This window comes from Gorilla gorilla, chromosome 17 (assembly GCF_029281585.2).
Source record: "Gorilla gorilla gorilla isolate KB3781 chromosome 17, NHGRI_mGorGor1-v2.1_pri, whole genome shotgun sequence".
Classification (NCBI taxonomy): Eukaryota; Metazoa; Chordata; class Mammalia; order Primates; family Hominidae; genus Gorilla; species Gorilla gorilla.
Window position 1 is genome coordinate 75,875,375 of NC_073241.2, and position 19,437 is coordinate 75,894,811.

A 19,437-nucleotide genomic window follows, 5' to 3' on the forward strand; every position below is an offset into this window, starting at 1 on the left:
CTCATGCCTGTAATCCCAGCACTTTGGGAGGCCGAGGTGGGTGGATCACCTGAGGTCAGGAGTTTCAGACCAGCCTGGCCAACATGGTGAAACCTCGTCTCTACGGTAAATACAAAAAATTAGCTGGGTGTGGTGTCAGGCACCTGTAATCCCAGCTACTCAGGAGGCTGAGGCAGGAGAATCACTTGAACCCAGGAAGCAGAGATCACAGTGAGCGAAGATTGTGCCATTTCACTTCAGCTTGGGCAACAAGAGTGAAACTCCATTTCAAAAATAAATAAACAAATAAAATAAAAATAAAAGAATCAATGAAGTTGTAAGTTATGATGATAGGAATCACAGAGGAACAAGTCAAGTGTCAAGTTTAGCTGGGAGGTAGAAAATTAGAGATACAGAAATTGAGAGCTAAAGCCCATCAAGACAATGGATAAAGGGTGGAGCTTGGAGTACACGCTGGAAGGCAGACTCCAACAAGTGTGTTAGCCTTCTGTTGTTCAACTGAGTGACTGTAGGAAGCCACTTCTCATCTCCTGGCTCCAAAGTCCCTTCCCCTCTCATGGTCCATGACTCTATGAGAGCACGGTATTCTGGTGATGGTGCCTGCAGTGTAATGCCCCCCTTTTTGGAAAAGCAAATATGTTCCGTGATGGGATGAGATGAGGCCAGAACTTTGGGGGACAAATGTATCTGCCTCCCATTATTCCTGTAAAATTAAAATGATTGAATTTAAGGCCTTTGCCCAGAGATGTCACTTGAAATAAGTTGTTTTACTCCTCATAAAATCAGGAGGAGTCAGAGGGCAGCATGATGAGCTCTGGCAGCTGCAAGCTCTGATTCCTACCCACTATGCCTTGGCTGTAACTCACCTGCCTTGGGCATCGTAAGAAAAGAAAAAGGATAGGAAAATGGGGAAGGCTGCCTTGATCTCAAAGGGGACTTCCGATAGATACCCCATCAACAAGAATCATTGAGAACACAGGATTTGCTCAGGGCTGTGCCTATCCTTCCATCATGCCTCCAATCCTTCTTGTATTTTCCACCTCCTTGTACCCCTAGAGCATAAAAAGTTGCCCATAGGAAGGCCCCAGGAAGATATGGGGCTTCCCCTTGGCCCTAACCAACAGGAAGGCCCTGGAGGCATGCCAAGATGAGGTAGGTGAGACTGCCCAGAGCAAGACAGGCACGATTCTTTCCTGGGTGAGCCCAGCCCAGCTAGGGAGGGATGGCAGAGCCTAGGCACTGACCTCTGGGCATGTCCATGGGGTTGAAGCTGGCCAGCAGGTCACGGCACCACTGGCGGTCACCTTCCACCTTGCTCAGCCAGTTGTTGCAGTTGAAGTAGTAACGGAGATGAGGCCTCTTCATGTCGGTCACAATCACATGGTCCAGGTACCAGCTGGCATTCAAGCCCGTGTTGTCATGCTCAATCCTGAGGCAGAAGCCAAGGCCCACACCATCACTGGCAGAACTGAAACAGCACCCCTTCCATACTGGAATACCCAGATGTTTACTCCAAAGAGAGGTCCAATTATTCTGTTGTTGTTGTTACTTTATCTCCTGAACCTCAGTTTCCTCATCTATAAAATGGGGATACCTTGCAAGCTGGATGTGCACATTACTGAATGTTACACTGTTACATTGCACGCAAGGAAATATTAACTATCGCCTTTCACAGAAAATCCAAGATCCCTAGGGCTTGCCGTGGGATCATCTTGATCTTCCCCTTTGAGGTCCTGGCTGTTCAGGTCTGTTTCCTTACCCTGGCCTTTGAAAGCAGTGAGCCTCTCCCACTCTGGCTCAAGCACGGATACACACAACACTTCTTGATATCCAGCTGAGTCAAGGTCAAACAGGACAGTAAAGGGAAAAAATGACAAGGGAATCCCCAGGAAGCAGAAGCCAACTAGACCACCTGATTTACAGGACACAGCTTATACCCTGGGGCTCAACTGCCCCTCCCATTGCTGTGAGATGATTAAGTGTGTCCCTCTCTTCATCATGACTCCTGGACCTGGACAACAAGCAGATACTCCCCTTAGTCCTACAATCCAGAGGACCCCTATGGCCATCTAGACCAGGGTGGTCCCATAGACATAACATGAGTCACACATGTGAGCCACAGATGCAATTTAAAAGTTTCCTAATAGCCACATGTAAAAAGATCCAAAGAAACTGGTAGAATTTTAATAATATGTTTCATTTAATTCCATTTACCATCTCAACATATAATTACGTAAAAATGTATTAATGAGCTATTTTTTCATTCTTTTTCTTGTACTAAGGCTTCAAAAATCTGCTGTGTATTTTATATAGGTAGCACGCCTCAATTTGGATTAGCCACATTTCAAGTGTAATAGCCACATATGGTCAGGGGCTACTGCACTGGGCAGTATAGATTCAGACTCTTCAAAATCTGTCCCTAAAATCTTCTCACACTTCCCATAGCCCCCTCTATCTCCTCTCCAATGTCCAGTTTCTTGACCCCTGGACCTCACTTTGCATCAAACATCTTACCCCTGTGAGGCTTTATCCTTGCAAGTGTTAACAGGACAACCACAGCTCGATACAGCACACAACCCCAACAGACAGATGAAACCCATGATATACCAGGCCCTTCCCTTAGAAGGATGTATGCCTCTGTCTGGCTCAAAGTCTGGCACATAGTAGGACCTCAGCTAGAGGTTGCCTTTACTCACACAATGACAGCCCTTCCCAATCTCCCCTGCAAGAGCCCTTTCCCTGCTCGTAACCTCCTTCCCTACACTTAATCGATACCCAGGATATTCATGTGCCCCTTATTTCCCCAGCAAAGAGAGTTCGTGATATTGTATTTTCTAGCAGAAGGGAAAAAAAATCAGGACTAAACTGAGGCTGCATTTGACCCCTGTCCAGCCTTAGTCTGGGTGCAATCAGATCACAAATGAACATCTGACAATGGGCATGAACTTGAATAGGGGTGGATGGCAGGGACAAGGAAGGGAAAAGGGAGGCAATTGAAGGCTCTTCCTCTGCCATTGAACTAGTAATCTCTCCTTATACCTTCACAAGAACCCCCCCAGAGAGGGCAAGACTGCGGATGCTCTCTGTCCAAAGACGTGCTGCAACAGGACTTGGTATCTCTACCACTTGCTGAGTGTTTACTGTGTGCCAGTTACTGTTCCAAGCACTAACTCATTGAGTCCTAGGGTTATCACCGATGAGGCACCATTTTTACAGATGAGGAAACTGAGGTTTGGAGAGATAACCTGTCCAAAGTGGCACAGCTAGTAAATAACAGAACAGACACTTGAACCCAGGCACTCTGGACTCAGAGTCTCTGCCCCTAACCACTATGCTATAATGTCTCTCACAGCATATTCTCAAGTTTGTAAAAATTTGTCTTGAATTGTCTTAACCCAAAAAAAATGAATCTCCAGTGGGGAAGTTTAGGGCACTGTGATTCAGGATGACAGGGAAAGATTTGGGCCTTTGGTAGCCCCTCAAATAACAGCTGGGAAGTAATTCATACCCAGAAATTGTCAATATTGAAGTCAATCCCTCACTTTCATCTCCACCCTCAATCCTAGTCAGGCGCCAGCTTCTCACCTGACTTTGTAGATGAGGCCCACATTGTTGGTTCTCACCCGGAACACATCGACGTTGCCCTTCTCAAAGGCAGACTTGCTCCTGCAATGAACACGTGCAGTTAGTGCAGATCAGCTGTTGGCTCACAGGCCTGGGAGGAGAGCCAAGGGCTGGCATTCCGCTTCTTCCTCCATCATCCCACTCCTGGGGAGAGCTATGAGCAACAAGATCCCATTCCAAGATTCCCTTCTGACATGGTTCCCAGGGGAGGGCAGGGACTGCTAGTATCATTCCGTGCCCTCACACCCAGGTTCTCATTTGATCCTTGCTGTGAGTCACTAAAACAAGCACACAGACAATACCAGCCCCATTTTACAAACCACTAGTTGGTAGCAGAGCTGGGACCAGAACCTGGCTCTCCCAGTCATGACCCCATGCCCTTTGGCTGCTCTGGGTTGGGTGGATGGAGGAGGAAGGAAGGAATAAACACCTTAGGACTCTTGGGCCTTCTTGCCACTCCCCCTCACTGGCCTTGCTTTTGCTGGGAAAAGTTGCAATGGCAGCCCCAAGTAGATGCAGACCTTGGGTGGCAGTCCATGGTCCTGCCATTCCAACAAGAAAGAAAACACTCAACCCCAAACCAACAGCCAGGGAAGTAGGGCAGTGAGGGAAGTGCATCTCTGGCATCCTGCAAATGGTGTGAACAGAAGAAAATACACCTGAGACATCAGCCGTGAGGCAGCCAGGCAAGTCCAGATTCAGGAGCATCCTAAGTACAGTGAGCATAGACACAGGAGGGCTGCAGCAGCCTCGCCACAGAATCCTCCGGGAGCAGAAGTTCGAAGCTCATGTCAACAGCTGTTCCATCCTGTGTGCAGGGCCGGGGCCCCTGCCATTTGAGCCCAGGCCTGCCAGCAGCTCTTGCTGTCCCCAGTTTATCCCACTGGGCTGAGAGCTGCAGGCCTCACTCAGCGCTCTCAGCCAGGACTCTCAGGAACAGCACACAGCTCATGGGAAAGGAAAATCATAGAAGATGTGTGCCATCACAGAAGATTTATCCACCATGGACGTCTTTTAAAATAAAGCGGAAGGGGAAGGGCCTTCTCCCCAAGGCATCAGGCTCAGACTCTCTTGGTAATAGACGGCTTTTAAGGTTCTACAGAACCCAGGAGCTGTGATTCTGTGAACGGACTCATGGTGTCAAACAATCTGCCCTAGGAAGAAGTTTCCTTAACTCCAGACAAAAATGTACATGGAGGCAGCCTTGTCAGGGAAAAGAGACCCCCACAGGATGCAGCCTGGGTGCAAAGGATGAGGAGGAGAGAGGCACAGAACCTTCTGAGTTTGCTGGAGTGAAAGGGGTGACACCCAGGCTTGCTGCAGGTACCTTAGGAAGGGAGGGAGGAGGCAGGGCAAAGTGCCCAGAGTTTCTACTCCACCATTGGCAAAATAAAGACAGAGAATGTCGACTGTTAGCTCCTGATGAAGAGCAAGGAAAATACAAAGTTTTCTCCACGAAGCACCAGTAAATCCTCCTACCCAGGAAAATAATTTACCAGACCAAGCACTTAAAGGGAACTAAATCAAACTAGCAATCGTGAGGGTCTGCCTGATGTGGGAATTTCACTTTCAAAGGAGAATAACAACACACCCCATGCTTTGGTTCAGAGTCACAGCAGCTGTCAATAACTTGGAGAATGTGTGGACATTGTTTCTGCACGTCAGGATTATATAAATGGGAAACAAAAAAAAGGAATAAGAGGGATTTTCTTTTCCAATATATAAGACAAGGCAAGTGATCTTTAGAATAAATAGACAAAGCCTCTCCATCAAATAAACACCCTAAGAAACAGTCACCCTGGGAAGCTATGTAATGAAATACTTTGCAACCATTAAAAACCCTATTGTAAAAAAAAATACTTAATGAAACAGAAATAGGTTTATAATATAGGCTTAAAAGAAAAGGTAGGTTAAGACCAGAATGTACAAACAGAATAATCAATACAAACGGGATACCATCTTCATTTAAAAACAATGGAGTGAGAAGATTTACTTTTAAAAAATCATGTCTAGATGGTGAGGCCATTATGAAGTGTTGGCTCCTTGTTCTTGTCTATATACATTTTTAACTTTCCAAAAGGAACACATATTGTTTCTGTAATTATGAAAAAAGCACAATCCCATGTTTCAGCAACTCCCCCATCCCCAGCCCAGTCTGCAGGCTGCCTGGATCAAATTCGTTGGAAGCTGTTTGGGAATTACTGGGCTTCATCTTCTGATGGTGCCTGAAATTTTAGAAACAGCCATTGCCAGCAAGTAGGGAAAAAGGAGGGGAAGTATCCCCATTTTTAGCCAAAGACAAGGTGTGACTTGGAAGGAAAGCAGCTGGCTTTCCAGGGTGCTTCTGATGAAAGTTCCAGAAAAGAAGCTCCGACAGTTGCATTCAGTAAAGGAAAGCTCTAGAAAGGCCCTGCACCCATGACGGTATCATTTAAGAATGTGGTGGATGTGATGGCTTATGCCTATAATCACAGTGCCTCGAGAGGCCGAGGCAGGAGAATCATTTGAGGCTGGGAATTGAAGACCAGCCTGGCCAACATAGCAAGAGATATCTCTACAAAAAAATTTAAAAATTGGCTGGGTCTGGTGGTGTGCACCTGTAGTCTCAGTTACTCAGGAGGCTGAGGCGAGAGAATCACTTGAGCCCAGGAATTTGAGGTTGCAGTGAGTGAGCCTTGATCTTGACACTGCACTCCAGCCTGGGTGACAGAGTGAGACCCTGTCTCTAAAAAAGAAAAAAAAAAATGTGAGTTACCTCCATTACCTTCCAGTGACCAGGCTGAACGTGAATACATACGTTCCAAAGCATTTGTGAAACAATCCACCATGGCACGGCGCTTTATAGTCACTTGCTGGGGGGTGGAGACGAGCGTATGTGGAAGCAGGGACACCAGGGAGAAGATCCACCAGGATGGACAGAGCAAGAGCAGAGGGAGTGCTCCACGCTGTCTCAGGACTACACTGGAATATTTCTGGGTTCCGCAGTGCTTATGAGATGGACACCAATCTCTTTTTGGAAGACAAGGGGAAGGCTTTCCACATCACAAGAAGAGGAGGAAAGAGTGGCAGAGGCAGGGCTCTTCTGACTCCCTTCACTCAGGGTCAGGGCTGGGATCATCCCAAATAAGCCCCCATCTCAGGATCAGCTTCTGAAATCCTCACATCTGGATTGCAAATGCCTGTGGGTTTCAGAAAACTGGGGGTAGGAAAGAAATAGAAAGGAGAGAGGGTTTCGGGTCAAAGGAAATCTTAGAAATCTTCATGTTTCCTTCCGGAAGCCTGGAGCCTCACCAAGGCCACTGGTCGATTCTCACATAAAGGCTAAGGCAGTGCACAGCCCCTGCCATTCAGCAGGAACCCCCACACAGAGATCCTTTACAGGCTGCACGGGGCATTTTAGCCATCAGCCAGCAGAGCCATCGGGCTAAAATGCCAGGCATTCTCTGACATGCTCAGATGGTGAATTTTCAACCAAATAACCATGTTCCAGACGATACATGAGATCCCATCCTTTTGCCATATTCTGAACACATGACTCGGAGCTGGAGGTGGCCCTGGTTAATAGGGAAGAGTGCGAGGAAACCCAGAAGATGGGGCCTTCTTCTGGCAGCCACTGCTGTGGGTGCTTAACTGGGGTGGGGTCGAGGTAGAGGTTCACTAACGGGAGAATCTAAGTCCACTGAGTACCAAGGAATGTAGGCACCAGACCACAAAGGCAAAGACAATCAGCGCTGGTACTGAAGTTCCTCTTGAAGAAGGAATTATTCTGTACTAGGAAAAAAAAATCCTAATACAGCATTTGGGAGTGAAAGTGAAGACCTGGGGCACAGAAGGAAAGGCACAAGAATGACAAGAATTGAGGGGTGAGAAAGAAGAAAGAGAATGTGGGAGAAGCAGGAGGGAGAGGTGGGATGAGACATGGCGAGAGATCACGGAGGACAGGTCAGGAGAAACTCCATGAAAGAGGATGGCCGAGTTGTAAGACTGAGGCTCTAATATTCCTTTTTAAGTTGTTTGCATTGCTGCAGTGTGAACTCTCTCTGGGGCCAGGGGCTATCAGTTAAGTGTGTTACACACAAATATGCATGTGTGTGTGTATTATGGGTGAGCAAGGAAAATGCAGTTGGTTCTAGCTGCCCCTGGAGGTTTGGGTTTGGATAACGCAGTGTGGAGAGGATGGGAGGGCAGTAGACAGTGAGGTGCGAGGAGAATGTGGGACCAGTGGACATTCTCAGCCAGATCCCAGGATGGGGTGGGGCAGCCGATGGCCTGAGATAACTGCATCTAGACCTCACGGAGCAAGGGGACCTCAGCTGCCATATGTTCTGGGTTGCATGGGCAGCCTGGAATTCCTCAGAAAGCAATGCCCCTCACAGACCTGCAGTTTCCATCTTGAATAGAAAGGTCTTAGATAGCAAGGACCATGTCCTTCAATGCTCTTTGAAGGCCTTTTCTCAGTTCTTGTCGCAGCCAGACTCTGGCCTCCTCCTTCCCCACTCGTCCTGCTCACTGTGCTCAGATGATCTCTGTTGATACAGTAAGTTGAAACTCCACCGGTCAGCTTTCCAGCAAGGCCTTCTTCAGCCTGGCCTTCCAGACCTTTCTGACTTTCCCCCTCCCTGCCCATCAACATGGCCCCACATTCCCAGCCACAGGCCTCCTCTGCCCCCATCAGCCCGCAGCACTCATTGCTGCCTCCAGACTTTGGCAATCTGTTCCCCTCAGTCTAAAGGACCCTCTTTCTTCCTCTCTCTCATCTGAGTTATTTTCACCACTTAAGACTCAGATTAAGTGTCTGTCCCTTTAAAGTCTCGCTCTAGCCACACTGATACCACTGGCCTTTGCCGAGCTCTGACTATATACACAGAACTGGGAGAGATGCTGGCAGCACAGAGCAGACCTTCCCCCAGGCCATCCTCCAGCTCCCTCCATCCCTCCTCGAAGCCCGTCTCCAGCCTCTCCAGCCCCACAGATGGAACTCCGAACTGTGTCCCCATCACTGAGACCACCCATTCTGCTCTAGAGCACTCCCGACCAGCTGGATTGGGGCCCTGGCCAGACCTATGCTCTTGCTGCCCAACCTGGAACATGGTCCAGATATAGGCAGAGACTACCACCAGTCTCTGGGGCCAACCCCTGGGGTAATTGGGGAGGGTTGATTCCCATCCTCAGGGCTGCCCAGGAGAAGCTGGCTGCCCCATGGGATCTCAGCAAAGCCAGGAGGTCCCAGCCCTGCCAGCTCATTCATGCCCTAGACCCCCTTCAGACCCCATGAGAGGGAAGGCTGGAACCCGAACTCCTGGGAATGGAGGCTCAGTGGAAATCCATGCCATGTTATAAAGGGTGCCTCAGGGGCCCTTCCTGAGAAGACCTTTTGACAAATGAAAAAGGGGAAGAATCTGAGGATGCTGAATGTGTGAAAGGAGGGAAGGCAGTGAGGACCACCGTCAAAGGAGAAAAGGATTCATTTTGTTTTAAAAGGAAAAGCTGGGAACTTCAGAAACCAACCGGGCAACTCCCTAGTGTTTGAGGCTTCTCCCTACAGCAGTGCACTCTGGGAACACATGGCAAAGAGGATGGAGGTTTCATGTATTCTCTTTACCGTGCCCACATCATCGGACGGAAAGACTTCTGCAAGCGAGTCAAACTGCCGTGTAAGCGGTACAAGAAGGCAGGTACCCTGTTCTGCGGAAATGGATAAAATGGGACGTTATACCTGCCTCGATGAAGCAGCATGGACGCTATAGCCCATGTCACGTGGGGCCTGGCCAGCCCGCAAGGTACAGGGTGCAGGGATCTCCTGGCCTCTACAGCTTCCTCTGCCAGCCCTGGAAGTGGCGGGTCATTAACCTCAGGGTCACAATCTGGAGCCCCAGGATGTCTTAAGGAGCATCTTCCTGGGACACACTCCCCTAAGGAGCACACTCCCTGGGACCATAGGGCCATGTGGTCAAGGGAAATGTCTACATCAATAATGTGAGGTTTGAAGGCCAGGCACAGTGGCTCACACCTGTAATCCTGGCACTTTGGGAGGCTGAAACGGGCAGATCACTTAAAGCCAGGAGTTCAAGACCAGCCTTGCCAACATGGTGAAACCCCGTTTCTATTAAAAATATGAAAAATTAGCCGGTTATGGTGGCACACGCCTGTAGTCCTAGCTACTCCGGAGGCTGAGGCAGGAGAATCACTTGAACCTGGGATGTGGAGGTTGCAGTCAGTTGAAATTGCACCACCGCACTCCAGCCTGGGTGACAGAGCGAGACTCCATCTCAAAACAAAACAAAACAAAACAAAAACAAAAATAAAAAACAAACAAACAAAAAAAAAACGTGGGGTTTAAGGACGAGCTTCACCGTTGAAAAGCTCCATGACTCTGAGCTACTCATGCCTTTCCAGGCTTCGGTTTCCCCATGAGCAGATTAGAATAGAGCAGCAGTTTTCAAATGTTTCATGGACTCAGACCAGCTGATCAATTCTGTTCCATTCAGCACAGTTTGAAAGCCAGCTGAACAGACCACTCCTGAGGCCCAAAACGTCTCTGAAATTCCATTCGTCTGCTAACATGTTCTCAGGTTTTGCATGTATGTTGGTGTATGCGTGCATGCAGTGGGGGGAAAGGATCCGAAGGAGACAACGGTCCCAACTCTCACTAGTTATAATAAAAAAGAGCACACAAGGCATACACACGCACAAGCACACACACAAGCAATCCCTGCGGCTAGCTGAGTGTGCAATGGCTGGCAGGCAGGTTTAATACAACACTGGTCCCTGGGTGAGACCTTGTATTTTATGCTCACAGCTCCCTCAGATGTATGGTCTTCCCGATATCTGTGTGATGATATATGAGGAAACCAAGGCGCTGAGTGCAGAGAGACTGGGCCAAAGTCACATGGAACTAAGGAACAGCTAATATGGGACAGCTAATATGGATTCTTGGGAATTCTGAGATCCATAGGAGGCATTACCGTCCAAAAGAATCAAGAGAGGAGCTGAGGGAGGTGCACCGGGGGATCCCCGGCTGGTACACGGTCTGTCATTAGCAGAGGCTTCATACCACTTAATAACCTGTGGTCAGATGTGTCTTCTCCCCAGAGAAGCAGGCCACCCTTGGGTCCCAGAACCTAATCAACAGGACTAATGGCCCAGGATCCCACCAAGGCCAAGTGGGTACTCACTTGCTGGTGAGCTGGAGCTTGGGAGAGAGCCCATTCTCTCCAAAAAGCGTGATGAAGACATTGGCATCCGTCCCTGCACCGCGAACATCCCCCGTGGCTGTGACCACTTCATACACTGGAGGAGGAGAGGAGGAGACAGATTGCAGGCTCAGAAAAAAACCGGAATCCTGTGTGGGCCTGGAGAATCCAGCCCTTGCTGGGGAGGCCCAAGCACAAAGGACTCTTGGAATCCCTGCTGCATCCTGTAGGCCTCTGAGCCATGGTGAGACCCACGATATGTCCTGCTGCAAGATCAAAACTTCACATTTAAACCATGCACTCGTTTTGCACACGAGGAGGCTGAGGGCAAGAGGGCAGGTCCTGCACGGTATCAACACCAGAGCCCGGCCCAAAGCCTCCAGATGCCCATCCTATAATCTTTCCAGCACAACACACTGATACCCTCCTAGACATGGCCTTCTTCAGAGCCTGCACCCAGCTCCCAGCTTCCTCTCTGCCCTCTACACAAGGTGACTGTGGCCAGCCCTCACCTCCCATGACCTCCTGGGCACTGACATTTCAGTCTCAGAATAAGCCGTCCCAGGGCTGGGTGTGCAGAGCTTTGCAGGGGGTCCTTCTTTGGCAGGGGCTCTGATTTCTCTCTCCTCAAACCCTTGAAGCTTATTCTGTTTACTGTCAACACCTTTCTTATTCAGGGCATCAGTACAATTATAGCCCTATCCACTTCCTGGAGAGAGAAGGCAAGAATGCATCTGGATTCTTAGAGACAGCAGAATCTACTCTAGCCAAGTGAAGCAAGCAGGATGCAATAGAGATATTAGAAGGCTTGCAGAAGTTTTTGAAAGGCTGGAGGCATGTGCTCTATACCCATTTCCAGAAGCAACTCCTGGAATCACAGCACAGAACTAGCCTGGGGAAGGTTGCTGCCACCAGCCACCCCAGAGCCACATCCCCTCTGCCAAGAGCAGAAAACAGCCCGCCATCACCTCCCTGTCCTTCTGCTACTCATGTCTCCAAAATAATTCCTTGTCCCCAGCTCATTCCATTATGAGATTTTCACTTCTGAGTCAAAATCTGGCACTGGAACAGCCAGTTCTGGAAATCTAAGGTACATGTCTGCACCAAAGTAGGCTGAGAAAATAATAATTCCACGTTGGGAAGATGGAATTTACAATGTGGAGAGTCAGCAAAATGTGGGGAGGGTGTTTTAAATATTGGGGGCATATGATCTATGTCCACCACATCACTGGATTGTATTAATACCAGTACTTAATAATTGTAGTAATAAACAACATTGAGTGGTTGCTTACCGTATGCCCTGAGCTAAGGGCTTACATATATGATTGTACCTGATTATCACGGTAAACCTATAGTTATTTCGACTTCCGGTCTTTTCAGAGCAGATCCCCAACCAGATGCTGAGTATATTTGAGTGGCCCCAAAGATGCCCAGCTGATTAGGAGGATATTTTGAAGTTAGACATTCGTCATTCAAACCTGTCAATGCAGAGCCCATTCCACAGACGGCACAAGTGGCAAAGTGCGAGGGAGAACGGAGGAGGAAGGAAAAACATAAATAACGTGGAGTGTTGTGTGCTAGGCACCTTGGCAGGTACTTTACAGATATCATTCATACTTCAGCATACCCAGAGCCAGTGTGGGCTGGTAGAAAGTACTGGACTCCAGTGCCATAGAGACCTGGATGCAGCCATTGGCTCCTCCACTTTGAGCAAGGTGACCCTGGACAAGTGCCAGCCTCTCTGTAACACCTGAATGATCTTACCTGGTTTGCAGGGCATTCTGGGGATTAGAGATGATGTATGGAAAGCCTCTGGCACACAGAAGAAACTCAACAAATAGTAACCTGGTTTTAAAACTATTGTTCATACGGAAAAGCCTATTTCAACTTTGAGAGCTAAGAGTTTGTTCTTTTGGCAGATTAGATGTAGCTCAACTAACATGCACATGATCCACAGATATTCCAGGAGCCCTTCAGGAGACCTCTCATTCTCATGTGGTCCGTACAAGCCTGTGAGGCACCAGGATCAGGAGTGTTTTGGGGTGAGTGGACCTTTTGATCTCCTTGGTTCTGATGAAGGTCCCCATCGAGGCACCATTAGGGGGAGAAAAGCAGCCATATATTTGCACAACTCCTTGTCTCTTGTGATAACCAAAGCCTTAATTCTTAATAGTCTATACCACAGGGAGGCTGATCAACCCCTGGAGCCCACTCCTGACTCCTCTCAGCACAGACCTGGGACCTGACATGTTGCCCACACAGCTTGCACATAAAGGCATTTCCAAACCAAATGCCCACAGGATTTCCAGCCTGGTGGAAATTCTAGAGCCACACCACATGAGAGAAGACATAGACACCGGAGAATGCTTGGTTTGGAGAAAAGGAGAGGAGCATTGGAGAGGCATAGGAGAGGAATGAAAAACTAGTCAATAGTTGATTCTGGGATGCACAGCTACTTCTTAAATGGACACAAACCATTAAAAAAAACTGACAAACTGGACTTCATTAAAATTGAGACCATCGAGAGAAAGGCAAGCCAGAGACTAGGGAAGGTATTTGGAATGCGTATATCCAACAAAGCACTCACAGCCAGAAGATACCAAAAATTCACATCAATCAATAAGTAAAGGAGGGAACCACACTACTTTTTCAATGGGCAACAAGTTTTTAAGAAGATAAGTGTACACTTAATACCCAGAAATTCCACTTTTAAGTCTTTACCCAAGAGAAATGAAAGTGTGTTCCCACAAAGACCTGCACACAAATGTTCATAACAGCTTTATTCCTAATAGACCCAAACTGGAAACACCCTAAACGTCCATCAACAGGGGCATAGATAAATGAACTGTGGTATATCCATACAACAGAATGCTACTCAGCAATAAAACAAAATGAACTCCTGATGCACAATACAGATGACTCTTAAGTGCATTCTATGCAGAAGTCAGACACAAAACACAACATACTTTATCATGTCATTTATATGAAACTCTAGAAGAGACCAATCTAATCTATTGTAGCAGGAAGCAGAAATGTGGTTGCCTGGGGTCAGAAGTAGGGGGGACTGACTGGGAAGGAACACAGGGAACCCTTGAGGGCCAATTTAAATGGTCCATGAATTGATTTCCTAGTGGATGCAAGAATGTAGAACTCACCAAACAGAACATTTAAAATAGGTGCATTTTATTATAAATAAATTATACCTCAATGAAGTTGAAAAATGGACAAAAGACTCAAACAGACATACCACAAAAGAGGATAGCCACATAGCCAATAGACATATGGAAAAGTTCTCTGCCTATTTATCAGGGAAATGCAAATTAAAACTACAATGAGACACTGCCATGTACCCACCAGAATGGCTAAAAATAAGAAGACTGACAATACCAAGTATGGGCAAGAAGGTGGAGCCATTGTCACTCTCATACATGTAAATTGATCCAAGCACTGGTAACTAAACATATGCTCACTTGTGACCCAGCAATTCCACTTCCAATCATAAATCTAAGAGAAACAAGTACATGTGTTCATCAGAATATGTGTACCAGATTTGCAGTAGCTTGACTTGTAATAGCAAAAACCCAAAAACAAAAACAAAAACAAAACCCCAGAAATAACCCAGATGTTCATTGACAATGGAATGGCTAAGTAGACAGTGGTGTATGTATCAAATGCAATAGTAATCAGCAATAAAAAAGAACAAACTATATATTGTGTCACACATGGATAAATCAGATATAACGCTGAAAGAAAAGCTAGACCCACACAAATGTGCACACTGTGTGGTTCCATTTAAAAGTTCAAGAACAGGCCAGGAGCAGTAGCTCACACCTGTAATCCTAGCACTTTGGGGGGCCGAGAGAGGCAGGTCATGAGGTCAGTTCAAGACCAGGCTGACCAACGTGGTGAAACCCCGTCTCTACTAAAAATACAAAAATTAGCCAGGCATGGTGGCGCACACCTGTAATTCCAGCTACTCAGGAGGCTGAGGCAGGAGAATTGCTTGAACCTGGGAGGCAGAGGTTGCAGTAAGGCGAGATCACGCCACTGCACTCCAGCCTGGGTGACAGAGCGAGACTCCATCTCAAAAAAAAAAAAAAGTTTAAGAACAGGAAAAAGACTAATCTATGATGACAGAATCGGGAGATCTGTTGCCTCTGAGAAGGGGTGTGAAGGAGCATTCTGGGGGCTGGAAATATTTCATATTCTGATCTGAATACTGGTTGCACAAGCATGTGCATATGTAAACGTACCTTCATAAGTTTTGTACTGTATATACAATATTGCTCAAGTTTAAAATTTTAACTTAAAGAAAAACTCAATTCAAATAACTGAAGAACTATCTTGTAGAAGACAGATACCTTGTGGAGGACACAGAGTTCTGTTGAACTCCAGATGGGAAGACCCCCACTAATAAAGTTTCCAAGTCAGCACAAACAATTGTCAATCTGTTGCTCTTAGCAACAGCCCAGCACATGAGAGATAGTCAAATAATTATCTGGATGAATGATCATATGAATGAATGAAACAATCAATGAATAAATATGGAACAAAACTGACCAGGATTTGAAGCCCAGTTCTACCATTATTGGCTATGTGATTTCAACCAAATGGTTTACTAAGCTTCAATTTCCTCATCTCCGAAGTAGGAATAAATTCTTCCTTGAAGGACTGTGATAAGGATTAAGTAAAATAGCTTTCAACACTTAAAACTCATTGACCTAGAAGTTACATTTCTGGGAATTTACCTTATAGACATTCTTCCACAGTTGCATGAAAAGATAGGCATTTCATAAGTAGTTACTATCATCATCATCACCGTTGCTATAGTTTGAATGTGTCCCCTCCAAAATTCAGGTGTTGCCATTGTGATAGTATTAAGGGGTGGGGCCTTTAAGAGGTGATTAGGCCAAGAGAGCTTCCCCCTCGTGAAAGGGATTAGGTGCCCTTATAAAGGGGCTTGTCCTTCTGCCTATTGCCATGTGGGAACACAGCAAGAAAGTTCTCACCAGATACTGGCACCTTGATCTTGGACTTCTCAGCCTCCAGAACTTTTGAGGAAGAAAAAAAAAAAAATATGTTCTTTATAAATCACCAGTCTCAGGTATTCTGGCATAGCAGCACCAATGGACTAAGAGAGAAATCATTGCTATCATTTCCATTGACAACATCCCCAAGGAAGCTGCCTTGGAAAATTGCATCCCAACTGATGCTGGGGGACTCCTCTCTAGGATGCAGGAGAGGACATGCCTCTGGGGCTGGAAGCCTGTGCAGGGTGGCCTCTGAGGCCCCTTCTACTCTCCAGTTCTGGAATGAGTTATTCTTCCCATCATGGGCCCTGTCTTAGGAGAGAGCAATGTGCCAGGTTCAGCCTGCCCTCAAAGCATTGAGGGAGCTGCTCTCCTCCCTCTGGTTATTGGGGAACCCCAGGGTAGCCAGAAGGTAGCCTAAGAAGACAGAAGGAACACCTAGGCTTTTCTTGCCTCCTTCTTCCTCCCCATCACACTCATCAAGACTCTCCACGTAACACCAGAGCCCAGAGTTCAAAGGAAGTGGGGGAACTGTTGTTCTAGCACTGAGAGGGTGACAATGACAGTACAGCTGGAGCTCAGCATGTGACCACCGTTAGCATCATCCACATTTATAGGCAGTACCCTGCAACAGACAGGAGAATCCATGGTTCCCTTAGAAATGTCAGCGTGGCACCCACCTCCACTTGCTCTTCTCCAGCTATTTTTACCACAGTCAAAATCGGGCAGTACAAGACCAAGGACCAGCCAGACCAGCTGGATTCAAATCCTAACTCTGCTATTTACTAGCTGTGTGATCTTGGGCAAGTTACTTAACCTCTCTGTGCTTCAGATTCCTCATCTGAAAAAAAAGGATAACACATCTGCCTCAATGTGTCATCATGAAGATGAAATTGGTCAACATGAATAAAGTGCTTAACTCAGTGCCTGGTGCATGGTGCATGATCCTATTTGGCAGCATCATGAGACGAAATGGGGAGCTTGCCTCGAAAAAGATATTTGAGGTTCTTGTTGTCCATCCTGTTTGTGACCTTGCTCAAGTCACTTAATGTCTCAGGGCCTCAGTCTTTAACTTGTGAAGTGGTACTGATCTGCCTGCCTTGACTGTGCTCAGGGATCTTAAGGATCAAACATGAGAACATTAGTAAAAAGGCTTCTGAAAGGATAAAAAGGAGAACGATCATTATGGCCACACTGAGGCATGCAGAGCCAGTAAACAAAAGTCAACAGTGTGCTGGCTGTGAGAGGTTCTAGAATGATCTCACCAACAGTCACATGGCTGGGGAGAATCACCTGGGAAGCCAAGCACGCATGGTGGGGATACTGCCCTGATGTCTCACCTCCCAGCCCCTCCCCTCACAAGAGGGTCAGAGCTTGAGGCACATGTACTGTTAGAAGGTGGCGGATGCTTCCTTTTTCCTGGGCCCACTTCCTCCTACTACAGCCCCCGCTTCTACCCTTAGAGGTACCCAGGATTCTGTACCTGGAAAGGGGCCACCGCCTTCCTGACCTCAGCTGAGACTACCTCCTCCAAGCCCGGGACTGTGCAGGGGCTGAATCATGAGGACTAAAGACAAGTACAGCAAGGCCCCACCCTCACGGAGTTTAGGGTGACTGTGGCTGCAAGCCGGACACAGCCGGACAAGCTTTGCAGGAAACAATGGAACAATTATGAATTGGATGTAATCAGGGAACTCATGGTGGACTGGAATCAAGGAGGGCTTCATGGAAGAGACAGGATCAGAACTGTGCTTTCAAAGTGAGGACAGGAAGAGGGAGAAAGGGGAAGACAAACAAGGCCATGGGCAGGCACAGAGCACACATTCAATAAATACTTGCTGAATGAATGAATGAGTGAATGCATGGATGACTATGGTGCTTACGGGGACTAGTGAGCCACTTTGGAGTCAGCACTGAGAATTTAAATGGCTTCAGAGACTAGGCAGGCAGCACTGATGAGTAAACCAGACCTAGTATGAGATGACAGGGAGTGGTGGAGACTGTGGTAAACTGGACGTCCACAGCCTATTGGCATTCACAGAAAAAAGGATTTCAAAACGCTGGAAAGGAAAAAAACAATTTAAACTCTGCCAGCCAAAACCAGCTCTAGGGTCACAGTTCACTTCTTTGGTTTACCTGGCAAGGAGTTAGAGCAATTTCAAGCAGGTCTCATGTGGCCCAGGGAAAGATGAGACTAGAAGGACAAGGCCCTGGGGTCCAGAGCACCGGCCGCCTTCGACATATGGGATGGATATCTCCTTGCAAAGCCCCAGGCTCCCTGTCTCCATCAACCACGGTGGGCATGGGATGAGCTGTCAGGCTTCCTCCCCAAGACATCCTTTCATGACCCCAGCAGTTCAGGGCGCTCTGCCTGATGCAGACCACATACTCGGGGACCAGACTGGAACGTGGCTTTGGGGATGTTCAGGAGCTGGAGAACATGGGGCCATGGGGGCACTGTGGCTCTAGTCTATTCTGTTCCACTGAGAATCGGGGGCTAAAGGCAAGTTGCTCCACCTGTCTGTACAACAGGGACCCCACCATCCTTGCATAATGCCTGCCTTCTTACTCCGAGGGGATATGGAACAGACACATGGGATAATCAGTGAGAAAGGGCTTGCTCCGAAATCTTAGAATGACTCCCCATAGCCAGGAACAGACCCCTGCCCACCGCAGCCAGCTGCACCACCCGCCCCCACCAGGCTGGGACCCCGCACCTCTGGCCTTGTAGTACTCGTGTTCCAGCTCCCCCTCGTCGTCCTCCGAGGCGTAGTTCAGCAGCTCTGCTTCGTACAGGGCCAGGAAGTCGATGTCCTTCTTCCTCCGCCTTTTCTTCTGGGGCATCATTCTGTCGGCTGCCTTCTCCCAGCGCTCGCAGGCTCACTGTGCCGCCTCCTCACACCTGCGGGAACCTGAGACCTCCTCCCTGAGCTCTGGCGCCCACGGCCCTCCTGTAGCTCAGGCCTGGGTGGGCCAGAGTGCCCCCTTTTCTTGGCTTCCCCGTGCCCAAGGTGCTGTTCCCTCTGCCTTCTCTGGCTCCTGAGCTGAACCTCAGTGCCTTATCTCTGAACCTCCTGTCCCTGTCCCCTCCCACCACCCTCTGGTGAGCCACCTCCTCCTCCTCTGTACCTGCCCCGGGGCTTCTCTTTGGGCCTCATCACTTATTCATGGCGCTGAGGGCAGGCTGACTTCCTTCCTCTCTCCCCTCCCCACCAGCCCTCTCTCCTCCCTATGGAGAATCAGGTGACACGGAGCCCTTGAAGTCCATTTCCCACCTGGCCTCACAGCCAGGGGGTCACCTGGGATCCCTCCAGGCCACCCCAGGGACAGGTGAGGGCTTCTCACCCAGGAGATCTCCCAAGCCTTACAGCCCACACGGGACCCTCCTGAGGAAGGCGGGGCCCCGGAATCAGCCAGGCTCCCAGGACTCAAAGGCCCCCGTTTCTCTCCATTATTCATGACCTCTGATCGTCTTACGGGGCAGGCGGGGTTCTCGCTGGATCCTTCTCGTTCTCTCTCTCTGCTTCCATCTCAACAAGACTGCGGGCTTCCGGAAGTGGCCTCTGGCCACGAGGAAAGCTAGGGCACCA

The 19,437-nt window shown here is 48.2% G+C and overlaps 1 protein-coding gene across 2 annotated transcripts in view; it reads right to left on the reverse strand.

Moving 5' to 3' along the window:
- LOXHD1 (lipoxygenase homology PLAT domains 1) overlaps positions 1-18,840 on the reverse strand; it is a 183,771-nt gene extending 164,931 nt beyond the window's left edge. For both annotated transcript variants that reach the window (XM_004059372.5, XM_055368048.2), the window contains exons 1-4: positions 18,565-18,840; positions 10,800-10,914; positions 3,586-3,666; positions 1,245-1,429 (exon numbers count right to left, since the gene is read on the reverse strand). In XM_004059372.5, coding sequence (XP_004059420.4) covers positions 1,245-1,429; positions 3,586-3,666; positions 10,800-10,914; positions 18,565-18,694 — 511 coding nt within the window. In that variant the 5' untranslated portion in view covers positions 18,695-18,840. The remainder of the gene's footprint in view (positions 1-1,244; positions 1,430-3,585; positions 3,667-10,799; positions 10,915-18,564) is intronic.
- Positions 18,841-19,437: the final 597 nt, after the last annotated feature.